We start from the raw sequence: 17,457 nt of genomic DNA on the forward strand, positions 1-17,457 counted from the left end.
GGATATAACCATGGATTGTTGGGGTGACTTTTAAATGCACTGAGCTCTAACAAAATCCAAGGCAAGTTGCAAAGGCTTCTTGTGCTATTGGATTGGCCTGAGCAGGGTGTTTACTACAGAAGTAACACTGATGGTGTTCTCTCAATACAGATCTGCAACAACAATCACAACTGCCATTGTTTCAGTGGATGGGCACCTCCATTTTGTGATAAACCTGGAAAGGGAGGAAGCCTGGACAGTGGCCCCATGCTTGAAAAAAGTGGGTGTGATTTGTATTGTTATTTGATCATTGACATGTGGACAGAGCTTGTGGGGCAGGGATTTGGCTGAGTAGGGGAATCACAGGACCACAATGTATTGGGTGGTCCATTCCAATATAACTGAGGGGAAGATGGAGTTTGGCAAGTGAAGTTTTCGTCTCTCTCATATTCAGCATTGGGACAAATGATACAGATACTGTATGCCCTTCACTATTACCTGTTCAAATGCTGACATCCTACAGTGGGTGGGTTTGTGGGATTTTTTGGGTGGTGGTTGCATTTTAGCACAATCAGTGGATTTGAATAATTTTGACTTTTTTTTTTTTGGTCCAGGTCCTATTCCAATCATCATAGGTGTCCTGGTTTCCATCTTGCTTTTGACTTTAATTGGAATAGCTTTTTGCTGTTACAAATGGAGAGCCAAACTTGTGCCAGTTAAGAAGACTATCTTTGCTCCCAAGAAAACCCAACAGTCCAGGTGAATGAATGAAGGAAGGAAGGAAAGAAGGAAAGAAGGAAGGAAGGAAGGAAGGAAGGAAGGAAGGAAGGAAGGAAGGAAGGAAGGAAGGAGTGGGTGGGTGGATGATTTGTCAGTAAATGAGATGATTTTTTTTTATGGTAAGTAAGCATGAGGGTGGTTGTGATGTTGCTCATACCCCCTCATATCTCATTTGATTTATGGATACATACATGATAAGCCAGTATTCTTTTACTTATATACATATATTATAAATGTACCATTACAGTTTCTGGAAAAGCTTTGGAGACCATAATCAAGGCTTTTAGAGAAAGGTTAGCTTTGGCAAATCTTACTCTGTAGAGACTCCTGCCCTAAATTGATTTACGAACACAGTAGCTGAGTACATATAAGAGGTGAATTACATATAAGAGCCATACTATAGTGTGTGAACTATAATTTGAAATATATCCAGGGCATAATTCCACTTAGAATTTTGATAACTATTCAGACCTGTCAGCACTCACCCTATAGATCTCCTGCTAGAAACATTATGAAAAGAAGTCTCTTTTTATATTTAACAAGAGATTTCACCCATAGAAATATGAGTTGTTGGTTACTGAGTATATTGGCCTTTTTGCAGTGTTAGTCTAGATAAAAACATGTGGTTTTATTTGTAAGAGAAATCGTTATACAAATAATGCAAGTGCAATTGCAGAAATGATTTATAATACCCATTTGTCCCTATTGTTTGGATACAGCACACCTCCTTCCGTTCAGAAGGAAGTGAATGGACATGCCAACCCAGCATTCAAATTGAAAACTCCACAAGGACAGAGAAAGGTACTTTGAAATGACTAATTTCTAATCAAACTTCTGTTGAGCCATGCTCTGATTCCTCAGCATTTTAAAATATGCTATCAAACAAAGCAGTGGTGGGTTTCTACTAGTTCGTCCTGGTTCAGGCAAACCGTAGTGGCGGCAGCGGGAGGCTCCGCTCACCCACCTGGACGTCATCAGGGACGCTCTGCGCATGCACATCCACACATGAGCAAAGTGAGAGCGCGCACATGTGTGGTCCCGATTCCGAACCAGTAGCAAAGGTAAGTAGAACCCACTACTGAAACAAAATATCTTAATTTTACAACTAATTTTCTTGTTACGTTGTAAGAAACTTGTTCCAGATGTCAGTTCCCATAAATTCTGAATTAGACCATTTTGGGATCTTCAACTATTTTTTTCTCATTGCAAATCATTATTTATATATTTATTAATTATTTGTTAATTTATGAGTGTACTTGAGGCAGTGTAAGTGGGGGGTCTGTCTTACTCTTACAGCAATGCCCCAGGGAGAGGCTGGTCTGAAATATAATACCTGACTCAGTTGCTCAGTGTGTCAAGTGAGTAACTGGCTGACAAACTGCAATCAACGTGTAGTTCTCAATGGAGGGAAGTATGCAGTGGAGTACCCCAAGGCTCTGTTTTAGGCCCAGTACTCTTCAACATCTTCATCAATGACTTGGACGAGGGGATAGATGGGGAACTCATCAAATTTGCAGATGACACCAAGCTGGCAGGAATAGCCAACACTCCAGAAGATAGGCTCAAGTTATAGAAGGATCTTGACAGACTTGAACATTGGGCGCTAACTAACAAAATGAAATTCAACAGTGAAAAAAGTAAGGTTCTACATTTAGGCAAAAAACAACAACAAAATGCACAGGTACCATATATGTGGTACCTTGCTCAATAGTAGTAACTGTGAGAGGGATCTTGGAGTCCTAGTGGACAACCATTTAGATATGAGCCAGCAGTGTGCAGCAGCTGCTAAAAAAGCTAACACAGTTCTGGGCTGCATAAACAGAGGGATAGAATCAAGATCATGTGAAGTGTTAATACTACTCCATAATGCCTTGGTAAGGCCGCACTTGGAATATTGCATTCAGTTTTGGTCGCCACGATGTAAAAAAGATGTTGAGACTCTAGAAAGAGTGCAGAGAAGAGCAACAAAGATGATTAGGGGACTGGAGGCTAAAACATATGAACGATTGCAGGAACTGGGTATGTCTAGTTTAATGAAAAGAAGGACTAGGGGAGACATGATAGCAGTGTTCCAATATCTCAGGGGTTGCCACAAAGAAGAGGGAGTCGGGCTGTTCTCCAAAGCACCTGAGGGTAGAACAAGAAGCAATGGGTGGAAACTGATCAAGGAAAGAAGCAACTTAGAACTAAGGAGAAATTTCCTGACAGTTAGAACAATTAATAAGTGGAACGACTTGCCTGCAGAAGTTGTAAATGCCCCAACACTGGAAATTTTAAGAAGATGTTGGATAACCATCTGTCTGAGATGGTGTAGGGTTTCCTGCCTGGGCAGGGGGTTGGACTAGAAGGCCTCCAAGGTCCCTTCCAACTTTGTTGTTGTTGTTATTATTATTAAGTGGAGGCTTTCAAGCTCAGCCTCTTAACCACTATATTATAATGCCTCTTAATTTTGTTCTTTTTTAGAGTTGCAAATTGTATTTATTGCAAATATTTCTAATAAGGAACATGTATAGATTATATTTTAAATGTACTCTTCCAAGTGCTGGAATCTATAAAAATAAGGACACAAGAATGAACAGAAAAATCCATATATACATAAACACCCCACATACACACACACACACACACACACACGCACTTACTAAGCCAGGACATAAAATATATTGGCAGCATTTGGCAGCACTCATTCAAGAAAGATACTTGGAAAATAGAAGAGCAGTGATTGCTGTAACCTTATTTGATCTCTGTGAGTATTTGCCAGAGTAGGGAAAAGATAAAAATCAGTGGTGGGTTTCAAATTTTTTTACCAGTTCTGTGGGTGTGGCAAAATCCCCATTTCCTCCCCATCAGCTGGGACTTGGGAGGCAGAGCATAGATGGGGGCAGGGCCAGTCAGGATTTTTACTACCGGTTCTCCGAACTACTCAAAATTTCTGCTACCGGTTCTCCAGAACTGGTCAGAACCTGCTAAAACCCACCTCTGGTAAAGATAAAATGAGTTTAACTCCTGGTGACTTATGGACACATTCCCCTAGTAAATTTGGAGTTGTTCTTCGACTTCCAATTCTCACTTATAACTATGCAAATCCCTTGAGGTCCCCCAATTAAGCATGAACTAAGTCTATCCTAAGTCTTTTTGAGCCCAGACTGGGTCAGTTCGGTGCTGTCCCCTGTTAAAGCCAGAAAAAAGTTGGTTGTCAATCAGTCACACCAACTGATCAAATAGAAATGCCATCTTCCTCTTTGTATGATTTGCTTATAGATTACTGATATACAGAATGCACTCTCAAAATCTGAAGTGCTATACTGCGAGCCACCTACAGAGCTCAAGAGACAGGGTCAGCCACCACCCCCGGTTTTTCCAGCTAACTACACAAAGAAACCCCCCTTTCTGGAACAGCGTACCGAGGAGAAACATTTGCCAAAACGAACTCCACCAAACAGACCTGCACCTCCGCCTCCAAAAGTCATGGTTCAGCAGGTGAGGAATTTATATACCTATGAAATTCTCCTTGTCAGTAACTCTGGGTAAGCTGTACAGGTGTTTTAAAAATAGCGAACATTCAAACAAGTACATTTGGTATTTGCTACCAAATGTGTTCTAGTGTAATTTTAGAGTAGAAGTGTCTGCTTCAATCTCCATTGTATAATTGGACCGTATATTTTTCTCAACACAGATGTAAACGGTGTATCATTTGGGTGTGTCTTATATCTGAGATTGACTGTCACTTGTACGGGCATGACCTGGCCTATAAGGGGAGCACTCATAGTTCTTTTGTGTAAGCAAGTATTGACAAGGAAAATATATAGGATTATATAGGGTTTTTGACTGATGGGTTGATGCAGCAAGAGAGCATAGTGGTTGATGTGGTAATGTACTGAAAGTAGTTCAGGATCCAGTATTATTTTAAGAGAAGTATTTAATAATTTAATATTTAATAATTTAAATATTTAATAATTTAATATTTAATAATTTAATAATATTTAATAATTTAAATAAAATAGATTTAAGCTTAATGTTAACCGCTCCAATCTTGATTGCAGAAAATATGACTTCAGTAACAGAGTTGTTAATACTTGGAATACACTACCTGACTCTGTGGTCTCTTCCCAAAATCCCCAAAGCTTCAACCAAAAACTATCTACCATTGACCTCACCCCATTCCTAAGAGGTCTGTAAGGGGCGTGCATAAGAGCACAAAAGTGCCTACCGTTCCTGTCCTATTGTTTCCTTTCGTTATATCCAATTAATATACTTATTATATATATGCTTATATATTGTATAATTATTTCATGCTTATGCTTATATATACTGTGTGAAAATAAATAAATAAATAAAAAATAAATAAAATATTTATTCTCAGAGAAATGGTTTTGCTTGTATATATCAAAATGAGAGAATTAAGCATTTTAAAAAAGATTCCCATCAATAAATGATGAAGGACTTGCATTTTTGTGTTTTGGTGGAATTACTGCCAAAGTTTAGGTGAGTAATATATTGGGGCCTGAAAGCTGCAGGAGCTCTTCACAGCCCAGATTTCTCTTACCGCCCTTACCATTTCATCTCAAACAGATTCAAGTTGGTTGGCAAAACCAATAAGGTTGAAATGATAGCACCACCTTGTGTCTAACAAATTTCCTTTCCAATCTCTTCTCTGCATAGAACATCTCATTTCAGCGATGAGGAACTAAACTTCATTTTTAGCTTGGAATAATATATAGTTGGTTTAGTAAACCCTGGGTTCCAGATTTTTAACTTAGCCTTGTGATGAACCAAGCCATGTATCAACATTATTTTTAATAATTTCTAGGCCCTAACAAGCTACAATTGTTCATTCCTTGAAACCAAAAGTGCCCAAAATGTTTCCTGAAGCTGATTGTGCAAATACATCATAAATGTATGGACATGACAATTATGATGCTTAAATCCAGAATCTCTCTGATCTAATTTATCTACAACAACCAGACAGCCTGTCATGAGACTTCAGTGAAAAGAACTCTGAGACTGATGCAGCCTGAACAAAATGCTGTTATTGTATTTCATACTAACTGAGGTTTCTGCACTTTCTGCAAGATCAGTTCCGTGTATAGCACATTGGTTTCTTATATGAGAATCAGCAGCAATTTATGAGCCATGGGCGGACAGACAGACAGATAGCAATAGCACTTAGACATATATACCACTTCATAGTGCTTTACAGCTCTCTCTAAGCAGTTTACAGAGTCAGCATATTGTCCCCAACAGCTTGGAAGAATGGAAGGCTGAGTCAACCTTGAGCAGGACAGGCTCGAACTCCTGGCAGTGGCAATGCAGAGTCATCCTGCAATACTGCATTCTACCCATTGGACCATAATGGCTGTTGACACACACACACACACACACAGAGAGAGAGAGAGAGAGAGAGAGAGAGAGAGAGAGAGAGAGAGAGAGAGAGAGAGAACATGGTGGGAGCAATCATGTACATCTTCTAAAAATGCAAATCAGTGCATATTTTTGTCTTGCATAACATTTGTATACATCATAAAGCGTGAAAAGGAAAAACAGAATATAATTATCTTAAATTGACCTTCACAATTCTGGTGGCCTCCGGGTGTATTACATTGCTGCCCAAGAATTCTGAAGTTGCAACGCCACCACATTTGGGCATTTGGGGAATATATGGTACCTTAAATTGTGAATGTTTTTTCTGCCTAATAAATTTCTTTTCTTTCTGAGCTCTTCTAATGTTCTTTATACCACACTGTTAATAGATACCTGTTTATCTATCCAGTTATTAGATCTGTACAATTTTTATTTTGTTTTATTTTATTTTATTTTATTTCTCTCTCTCTCTCTCTCACCTATCTATCTATCTATCTATCTATCCATCCATCCATCCATCCATCTATATATCATATCATAAAAAATGAAGAATTCTTACTTTTTCCCCTAGGATTCTTCCAGACTAAAACCACCTCAGAGAGCACTTCCGGCTAATCCAGTCCCTTCAAGCAACAGGACGGGATTGTCCAAAGTGAAAACAGGAGCAGTACCATCCTATGGCACTTCAAAGAATACAGGAATACATGCAGTCTTGGCAGAGGTGAGCTATAAAATGATAACAAGGATATATAAATACAAGATAAAGGGGAAAAAATAACACTTGAGTGTTGTGTGATATTTTTCCTGTTTTGAAATATTCAACTGGACACATGATATCAATTTTTTTTTTGTTTTTTGGGAAGGACAGAAAGATAAGTTGATTTAATAAAAGAATAGTAAAGATATCCACCTAATTGTAGCATATTTTCCAGGGGTAGAAAAGCCTAAAACTAAAATTCACCAAGAGATGAATTTTAAAATAGATGCAAAAACCTTGAGGCAATGAAATGTCACTGGAAAATTTCAAGGCTCCAGATAAGCCTTTCATGGGAGACGCTTTAGTCCTTGGATGTCACCAAAAAAAAAAGCTCAATTGTCACTTGCCTCAATTGTCTTCCTGAAAAGAACTCTTTATTAAACCCCGCATTAAAAAGTGAAAACAAGGTGAGGTGTGCTTGGATCCCGGCATCTCTGAAGAATCCCTACTGTTTTTCCCTGGCTCTTAAAGAGGCAGTGGTTTGTTCAAGTAGCCCTGTCTGAATCCAGTAGTTCTGGCAAATTTTGTCTGGTTTCCAATTCTTCTCTTTAGGGAAGGTTGATGGAAAGTGATCAGTTTACAGCTCCTGTATGCCAGAGTAATGTTGGTTGAAGATATGAATATGTGTATACTTTGTATGCGGATAAAACCAATGTTGACTGGGAACTTATATGAGTGAGTGAATGCTAAGAGTGAGGAGCAGGGATCTTAAAATTACTGTATCAAAGATCAAGGTAGTTGCATTTGGGGGGTGGAAATTGAGTGAATTATTGCAACCTATACCTCGATGGTCAGCAGTTAGTACAAGTATGTGCATTTGTGAACTTGGGTAGAAAGTTTAGTAAATAAGGGGAAAAGCAGAAATTTTGGAGAATGCAAATCCTGATAGAAACCTAGTGGGTAACAGATGGTCTAAGAGAATATTGTTAGAAGGGACCTTGGAGGTCTTCTAATCCAACACCTGCTAAGAACAACAACATATTTTTACAGTCAGTGATCAATGTAAACATGAAGTAAAGTAAAGAAAGCATTTTAGATTAAGATGCAATGCATATTTATTTATTTATTTATTTATTTTATTTGATTTTTATACCGCCCTTCTCCCGAAGGACTCAGGGCGGTGTACAGGCATAATAAAACCGACAATACAATATACAAGTTTAAAATACGATTTAAAAAACTTATTTAAATTAGCCCAGTGATTAAAATTTACCATACTAAAAAACCTCGTTTAAAATTAATAAATTTAACATTAAAATCCCAATTTAAGCCAGCCCTGCGGATAAAAGATGAGTCTTGAGTTCGACGAAATGTCCGAAGGTCAGGTATTTGGCGAAACCCGGGGAAGCTCGTTCCAGAGTGTGGGAGCCCCACAGAGAAGGCCCTTCCTGGGGCCGCCAGCCGACATTGTTTGGCGGACGGCACCCTGAGAAGTCCCTCTCTATGGGAGCGCACGGGTCGGTGGGAGGCGTGTGGTAACAGCAGGCGGTCCCGTAAGTACCCAGGTCCTAAGCCATGGAGCGATTTAAAGGTCATAACCAACACCTTAAAGTGCACCCGAAGGCCACAGGCAGCCAGTGCAGTCTGCGCAGGAGGCGGTGTTACATGGGAGCTACGCGTAGCTCCTCTATAACCCGCGCAGCTGCATTCTGACTAACTGAAGCCTCCGAGCGCACTTCAAGGGAACCCCATGTAGAGAGCATTACAGTAATCCAAGCGAGAGGTAACGAGCGCATGAGTGACTGTGCATAAGGCATCCCGATCAAGGAAGGGGCGCAACTGCCGAACCAGGCGAACCTGGTGGAAGGCCCTCCTGGAGACGGCCGTCAAATGGTCTTCAAACGACAGCCGATCATCCAGGAGGACACCCAAGTTGCGCACCCTATCCTTTGGGGCCAGTAACTCGCCTCCAACAGCCAGCCGCGGCTGCAGCTGACTGAATCGGGGTGCCGGCATCCACAGCCACTCCGCCTTGGAGGGATTAAGCTTGAGCCTGTTTCTCCCCATCCAGACCCGTACAGCTTCCAAACACCGGGACAGCACTTCAACAACTTCATTGGGGTGGTCCGGGGTGGAAAAGTACAGCTGGGTGTCGTCAGCGTACTGCTGGTATCTCACCCCGAAACCACTGATGATCTCACCCAACGGCTTCATGTAGATGTTGAACAGCAGGGGCGAGAGAATCGACCCCTGTGGGACCCACAAGTGAGGCCCCTCGCGGTCGACCTCTGCCCCCCTGTCAACACCGTCTGCGACCGGTCGGAGAGATAGGAGGAGAACCACCGATATACGGTGCCTCCCACTCCCAATCCCCCCAACCGGCGCAGCAGGATACCATGATCGATGGTATCGAGCGCTGAGAGGTCTAATAGGACCAGGGCAGAGGAATATCCCCTGTCCCTGGCCCTCCAGAGATCATCCACCAATGCGACCAAAGCTGTCTCCGTGCTGTATCCGGGTCGGAAGCCGGACTGGAACGGGTCTAGATAGACATCTTCATCCAGGTGTTGGGGCAGCTGTCGCGCCACGGCACTCTCTACAACCTTCGCAACAAAGCGAAGGTTGGAGACTGGACGATAATTACCCAAAATAGCTGGGTCCAAAGAGGGCTTCTTAAGGAGGGTCTCACCACCGCCTCTTTCAAGGCGGCAGGAAAACCCGTCCAACAAAGCGTTGATAATCCTCTGGAGCCAGCCTCGTGTCACCGCCTGAGTGGCCAGTACCAGCCAGGAAGGACACGGGTCCAGTAAACATGTCGTGCCGTGAAGCCTCCCCAACAACCTGTCCACGTCCTCGGAGCCACAGGGTCAAACTCATCCCAAATGTGCTCAACAAGGCGTGCCTCCTCTCCTCGCTTGGATCATCCCAAATTCGGTCCAGACCGTCCCTCAGCTGAGCGATTTTATCGTATAGATAACCACTAAACTCCTCGGCTCGTCCCTGCAAAGGTCATCCCGCACCTCCTGATGTAGGAGAGAGCGGGTCACCCAGCTGGGGCGGCGGGCGGTTATCTGCCGGCGCAATGAGGGTGGAGGCGAGGAGCGCCTCGCTTCCCTCATTGCCACTAGGTAGGTCCTAGAATAGGTCCTAACTAGTGTCCGATCAACCGGGCGACTGGACCTCCAGGTGCTCTCTAGGCGTCTTCTCCGGCGTTTCATCTCCCTCAGCCCCTCGGAGAACCAAGGGGCCGGACGAGATCTACGCCGGGTCAGAGGCCGCAAAGGCGCGACACGGTCCAGGGCCCCGGCCGCGGCCCGCTCCCAGGCCACGACCAGTTCCTCAGTCGTGCCGTGGGCCAGATCCTCAGGGAATGGCCCAAGCTCCGTCTGGAACCTCTCAGGGTCCATCAGGCGCCTGGGACGGAACCACCGTATAGGTTCCGTCTCCCTGCGGTGGTGAATGGCGGTTCGGAAGTCTAGGCGAAGGAGAAAATGATCCGACCATGACATTGGTTCTGTTACTAAATCATCTAATACCAGATCATTTAACCACTGTCCAGAGATATAAATCAGATCCAGCATGCCTCCCCCCATGTGCGTAGGGCCATCATTTACTCGAATCAGGTCCAAGGCCGTCATGGAAGCCTGGAACTCCCGAGCTGCCGTCGATGACAAGCCAACTGATGGCAAGTTGAAATCCCCCATGACTATAAGTCTGGGGGTCTCAACCGCCACAGCAGCCAGTACCTCCAACAGCTCGGGCAGGGCTGTGGTCACGCAGCAAGGAGCCAGGTACGCGATCAACAAGCCCAACTGATTCCTATGGCCCCACCTCACATAGAGGGATTCACAGCCGGCAATCTGAGGAACAGTGGCCTCCCTCGGCTCTAGATCTTCCTTAATAACAACCGCCACCCCCCCACCCCTACCTTGGGCCCTCGGCTGATGAAATGCTCGGAAACCTGGAGGGCACAACTCAACAAGGGGCACCCCCCCCTCCGGGCCCAACCAGGTCTCCGTAATGCCCATAAGGTCCGGACTCCCCCTGAATAAGATCACAGATCAGGGGAGCTTTATTAGCCACGGACCGGGCATTATATAACATCAGCCGAAGATCCAAGCTCTGAGGATCATGGCCTCCTGAGGAACGGGTAGGAACTGAGGGGCCGGGGCACGGGATCGGCTTCAGACATTGAACACGTGCTCCCAGATCTCGATCGGCCCCCCTCCGCCATATCTGCCTCTCCCACTAACCACACAGATGGAACCACAATTGTCACCTGGAACATCACCTCCCCGAAACCTTCGGACCTATTAGCACCCCGCCGCAAACACGCGCAGTGACTGGCCCCACCCTCGGCGGGCTACCCCCAACACCCGCCCTTTCCCTCTCCCCCTTAAAATTCCCCTTAAAATCCCCCGATAAAAAACGACTAAAAGAGTTCATTAAAAATCCCCTAAGCCTCCTAGATTTCGCATGCCATCTCTCGGGGTTCCAAAACCCGTCCTCAAGATGTGCCCTCGATAATGTGGAGGGCCAGACCTGCAAGAGAGGGGAGTCTCGCAGGGCAAGAAGGTCCGCGGTTGAAAATCTTCGCATAAGTAAATAAAGTACAAAACGGTCAGCAGTCCATCCAGGCCGGTCAAAATGTCAAGGTGTTATTGTAGCGCGGTTATTATAGCAAGGTTAGGCTCTCTGGCTGGCAAGATGAACCGTGGACTTCCAGGGCTCCATGGGGCCGTTATTCTGCCCTCATATTTAGTACCCATTCTATTTTATTGCATTCAGCAGAGCTACAGTCTGTGGATCAGGTTATAATTCACTTATAGAAAGAAGTGATGTGACATTTAAAATGTTTGCATGCTGGAAATACCCATCTCTATCATTTCATCTAAATGCAAATATATCTCTAGTTTCTCCTATCTGAGACAAAACAAATACTAAAATTATTATATCTTTTGTAGAATCGAGTCATGAGAAATCCTGGAGCGGCAAATACTCTGAAGTTTAGAAGCTGAAATTTGTCCTATGGTTCTAAAATCTGCATCAATTCCATCTGGTTTCACCTGGAATTTTCAAGGGCTTTGTTTCGTTTTTTACAAGTCTCAGACCTAAAGTAACTGAGGCCAATTTCAGAGCAACCTTTAGGAAAGAACCTATATTTTGTGGCATGGGCTGATGCAATTCTCTAGAAAAGGTCTAGAGATCTCCCAATACATACCAAGGACCTTTCTCCATTACAACATTTGTTTGTTTAAATTGGCATGCAGAGGGAAGCAGAGGACTTAATTACTCCTGTAATTCATTGTTTCAACAATAGATGGATTGATTAATCAACATTGCATAATGGAGCCAATATATCCATCTTTGAACACTTTCTGGAACAATTAAAGAAGACAGAAATGTGATGCCCTAATATCATCGCATGCTGGTGAGAGATCCTCCCAAACTACTTTAAATCATGTAGAAGAATTTCCCAATTTGAAGAATTTTGTTGTATATGCATTTAAGAGAAGAATTTTCTTTCGCTTTAAGGAATCTTCTTACATATATTTAATCTCTTATATTCTTCTATGGCATCAGCTATCACTCCAAAGTTTTTTCGGTCCACACTTTTCAGAATTTAGAAATTTTAGTAATACAAGTGCAGTGAGTCCATATTTTGCCTTGAACTTCCACGATTCTCTGAGGTATACTCAGGTCTATTTCAGTAGTAGGTTTCAAAACCTGCTGCTACAGGTTTGTTATTGGTAGCGCATGGGCACCCACGCAGATCATTTTTTATGATGTCTGGACGGGTGGGCGGAGCCTCACGCCGCCCGAACCGGGGTGAACCCGGAGCAACCCACCACTAGTCTATTTGCCTTGGAATTATAACAAGTACTGACCAGCTATGCAGGAGTGCTTTTGTGATGGCAAATGTTTACCTTCAACCTTCAACTGGTCTTGACTTCATTTCTACTCAGATGTCTTATGTATCTCTGAAATGCAACTTTGGGAAATGATCGCTGATCTTTCCTCAAGTGTTACATGAGGTAATTTCAACAGAAAGTGAAGAATGGAGAGATGCTTCTAATATGACACCCATCTCTATTCCGAAGGAAAATACGTTGAAGGAACTTCATAAACCTTTTATATGAAGAGGGAAGTGGGCTGTTTTAGAGGGGACTAGAATAGAGAAGAAAAGGACAAAAATTAGGTTGGACTTTATCATGCATGGGGAAGGGGCAGGATTTTTTTCTGGTTTTTTTTTTTTTGGTAGAAGAGGTAGGGTAGGCTTTTAAAGCTATATTATGCCTATTTTAGGTTAACTTTAGAGTTTATTTATTGTCTGGTCTTGAAACAACATTTTACGGTACAGTTGGAGAAGGTGCAAGAATTCTTTTGCTCTGAGGGATGTAGCAAACCCTTGACCCAATACCCCATGGTGTGCTGGTTCACAAGAGCCAATTGTTACATTTTCTTGAATTTTGTGAGCTGATGGAGAACAGAACTCTGAGCTACTCTACCTACAGTACACACCAATCATCATTTACCAGCATATCAGTACCCATTTCTCATATACTAGGAGACCCTCATGGATTTTGCTGCATGGACTTTACCTTCCTGAGGACAAAAAAAGATGAGAGATATTATCCAGGGTTTACACAGTGTTTTTGTCACTGCTGCCCCACTCTGCTTAAGGAGTTTTTTAAAATGTATTTATCTTTCATATATAGACTGGGCTTATTCACTTAAAACATTTGAAAATTTCCTTAATGTAACTAGTGACTTTTTATACTTTCTAATTTGGCACTGGTATAAAGAATACAGCAAATTTATAATAAGAACAAAGTCATCAGATAAGGTACCACATTAACTTTTATAACATCATTATAATGGGGAATTTCCTGATTGAAATGCAATGCAGAGCTATTTATAAGTGTCCATTGATCAGTGTTTATGTAAGGATGTTAACTTACTCATCCCACATTCAAAGTTTTATAGGCTTCTCATTCCAATTCATTAGGGGATATCTAATGATCCAGCTTAATTAGAGGTCCACCACAGTTCACGAAGCTCAAAATAGGCTTTTTGATTCATGGTGCTAGTTGAGCAGTTGATAAACATCTATTGTTTGTCTAACTGTGCTCCACAAGTTGTCTTTGCACTTTAAACAACCTTGAATTGTAGTGAAAGTCAATTGTAACACTGAGGCATATCCGAGGCTTCACAAATGTTCTCAGGTTTTAAGTGGTGCTTCCTTTATCCTGTGGATTTATTTTCAGTTTGCTTTGCAGTATGTTGGTGCTAAAGAAATGCTGTTTGGTTTCTGATGACGTAAAATTGCCATGGTTAGTCTAGGACAAGGGTCTGCAAACCTGGCTCTTTTAAGACTTGTGGACTTCAACTCCCAGAGTTCCTCAGCCACAAAGCAAAATATGTCTCCTCAATACACACTATAAAAACACTTCTACTTGAATGTGTTGTGCTAGAACAGGGGTGTCAAACTCGATTTCATTGAGGACCACATCAGGGTTGTGTTTGACTTCGGGGGGCTGGGGTGGGTGTGGCCAGTATAGGCATGGCCAACTCAATGTCACTCGTGCTGGGGCGCCTGTGGTGGCCTGAGCTCTCTGCCAGTGAAAAAGGGCTCCCTTTCACCGTTTTTGCCTGAGATGGCTTCCTGCAACCCTCTGCCAGGGAAAACGGAGCTCAGGAGGGCCTCCCACAGCCCTCGCAAGCTACGTTTTTGCTGGCAGAGGCACCGCAGGCCAGTCCTTCCCTGTTTCCAGAGCGACCCCGCGGGCCAAATCTAAGCACCCCGTGGGCCAAATCCATCCCCCAGGCCTTGAGTTTGATACCCCTGTACTAGAACATAGTTTGAACAGTTTCATTCTGTTGGACAAAGCTTGAAACTGTTAAAAATATTCTGATCATAGGACTTAGTGGGAAATCTAGATCCCTATTTTTCATGCCAGAGAGCTACAGACATTTATAAATTAGCATTTCATGCCAAGTTTTATGTAGAAAATTTGATCAAGTAAAAACTAAAAACCCCAAAAAGTTCTTCAAAACTTTTTGAAAAACATTAAATCCAGAGAGGAAACAAGAGGAACAGAGTTCTGCTCTAACCATGTACTCTTTCCACTCTACAACTGACTTCCACATCTGCTTATCCAGTATGAACTATAACAGCAAGAACATCACTTAATCCTTGCTAGTTTACCGATATGCTGAAAAAGTAGAGAAAAGGGAACCCAGTCGTAAGCCACAAAGCAATAGCCCAGCTGCAGTTCTCAGAACAGGTAAAGTGCTGAAAATGACTCCAGCCTAATTTCACGCTCAGGACAAACTGCTGTGTTTTGTTCTAACCAAACTCTTGAACCAAACAACTTTTCGCTCCATGTTTGCAATAGCTGAAATGATCATTTTTAAAGCTAAAGTATTTTGTGCATTCCTAGGTGTATGTTTCAAACCCACGCCAATCAAGCAACTCGTTTACAGTAAGAAAGTATCTAGAAAGTGCAGCCATCATACGGAGTTATTCTTGGTCCTTTGAAGAGGATAGATAAATTTTCAATACAATCCTATAATGTCATTCAAAATTATGGCTGCAGGAGTTGAAGCCTTGCTGTAGCCATATCGTGTAATGACTGCCTTAATGAAATGCAAACACATCCTACATTCTCAGTCTTCCGTAATCTGAAAATCTGTTTCCAAAACTTTGCAGAATCATATTAAAAATCCTTTACTGAGAGCCGTGGCAGGTGAAGACACAAAAAAAATCAAATTCTTAATTTAGCACTGCTTTGATAAATATGCACAATCCTGCCATTTCTTCCACTAAACTTTATTTGGCCTATTATTTCATATTGCTTCAAGGTGTGTCTATTTCCAAGAATATTTTACAGCCAAAAGGGTATCTTATTAATCAGATTGCTAGTTCTTAAAAGTGACTTCCTCATAAGTTCTAAAATTAGCATCCTGCTCCCTTCTCACCGGTGCAGGAATACAACTCTATCTTCTCCCTCTACCTCCTGGGAATAAGAGACATTTCCTTGTGTGATAATGGAAGAGAAAATAACTCTTCCTACAGTTACTGCATGATGGAGGGAATTTTGGAACATTTCATAATTATGTTCTAGAGCAGGGGTCTCCAACCTTGGTCCCTTTAAGACTTGTGGACTTCAACTCCCAGAGTTCCTCAGCCAGCTTTGCTCTGGGAGTTGAAGTCCACAAGTCTTAAAGGGACCAAGGTTGGAGACCCTTGTTCTAGAGCAGGGTTCCTCAACCTCTGGTCTGTGGATCTACACTGGTCCCCAGCATGCAAGAAACCGAGCCCCATCCACGGGATGCAGGCAGCTTGCAAATGCTCGACGCCTCCAGTCTGTGGAAAAACCTCTCGCCACAGAACTGGTCCCTGGTGCCCAAAAGTTTGGGGGTCACTGTTCTAAAGGAGTCTTTTCAGATGCAGGAAATGACAGCCTCAATTACAGCATATGCCTTAATACTGATAATACTTCGCATAATTCTGTTTTTTCGTATGCATGGCATAGATTGGGAGAAAAATGTTACATGGGGCTACAGCTCAATACACATTGAATCAGTTTGTGCCCCTAAAATCCTGTGAAGCTTATTTCCAAGTTTAATAAACACTAGAGCTGTGCAGTGCTTTGGATTCAAAGGCAAAAGGCAAGATGAAGATTTACCAAATTGGGGGAGGGAGGGAGAGGCACAGTTTTCAAGCCATACATTATTTGGAGATGATCTTTGCTGCATGATCACAGGAAAAGATAATATTTGATTAAATGGGTTCCAAAGTGCCCTTTTTGCCTTTATAACTGAAGTACCGTACAACCCTAGACTGCACTATAACGATTTCCACACAAAATGTTTTGAAGAAGCCTTTTTTTACCATGTCTTACCACTTTGTTTTGGAGTTTACAGTATGATTTTTGTGTACCTATACAAATTGTACACCTATACAAATACTTGAACAATGCAGTTCGTTGTGCCTTTTGCCTAGATATACTGAATAAATTTTGTGATTGCTATTTGTATACTTGTCATAAATTATTGCATGGAGATTGCTACTATTAAAGAGGTAGGGGATAATATTTTTTTAACCAATTGTTCTCGTTGCTGGAGAAGTTTTCTTCAGTTTGAATTCAATCCAAGAAACAATGTGGATTTACTTAACATAACATAACATAACATAACATCAGAGTTGGAAGGGACCTTGGAGGCCTTCTAGTCCAACCCCCTGCCCAGGCAGGAAACCCTACACCATCTCAGTCAGATGGTTATCCAACATTTTCTTAAAAATTTCCAGTGTTGGAGCATTCACAACTTCTGAAGGCAAGTCGTTCCACTTATTAATTGTTCTAACTGTCAGGAAATTTCTCCTTAGTTCTAAGTTGCTTCTTTCTTTGATCAGTTTCCACCCATTGCTTCTTGTTCTACCCTCAGGTGCTTTGGAGAACAGCCCGACTTATGTAGTTTCCTTGGACAAAACAATACATAAATCCTGCTGAGTCAGGCCACAGGCCCACCTAATCAAGCATTTTGTATCACACAGTGGCCAACTAGATCACAGGTGTCAAATTTGCGACATGTTGCTGTCACATGATGTTTTGCGATGTTTTTCCCATTCATGG

The 17,457-nt window shown here is 42.5% G+C and overlaps 1 protein-coding gene across 2 annotated transcripts in view; it reads left to right on the forward strand.

Moving 5' to 3' along the window:
- ADAM19 (ADAM metallopeptidase domain 19) overlaps positions 1-16,973 on the forward strand; it is a 77,661-nt gene extending 60,688 nt beyond the window's left edge. For both annotated transcript variants that reach the window (XM_058171154.1, XM_058171155.1), the window contains exons 18-23: positions 151-259; positions 594-738; positions 1,479-1,560; positions 4,021-4,239; positions 6,692-6,841; positions 11,782-16,973. In XM_058171154.1, the coding sequence (XP_058027137.1) occupies positions 151-259; positions 594-738; positions 1,479-1,560; positions 4,021-4,239; positions 6,692-6,841; positions 11,782-11,835 (759 nt within the window). In that variant the 3' untranslated portion in view covers positions 11,836-16,973. The remainder of the gene's footprint in view (positions 1-150; positions 260-593; positions 739-1,478; positions 1,561-4,020; positions 4,240-6,691; positions 6,842-11,781) is intronic.
- The last annotated feature ends 484 nt before the right edge of the window (positions 16,974-17,457 follow it).

This window comes from Ahaetulla prasina, chromosome 2 (assembly GCF_028640845.1).
Source record: "Ahaetulla prasina isolate Xishuangbanna chromosome 2, ASM2864084v1, whole genome shotgun sequence".
NCBI lineage: Eukaryota > Metazoa > Chordata > Lepidosauria > Squamata > Colubridae > Ahaetulla > Ahaetulla prasina.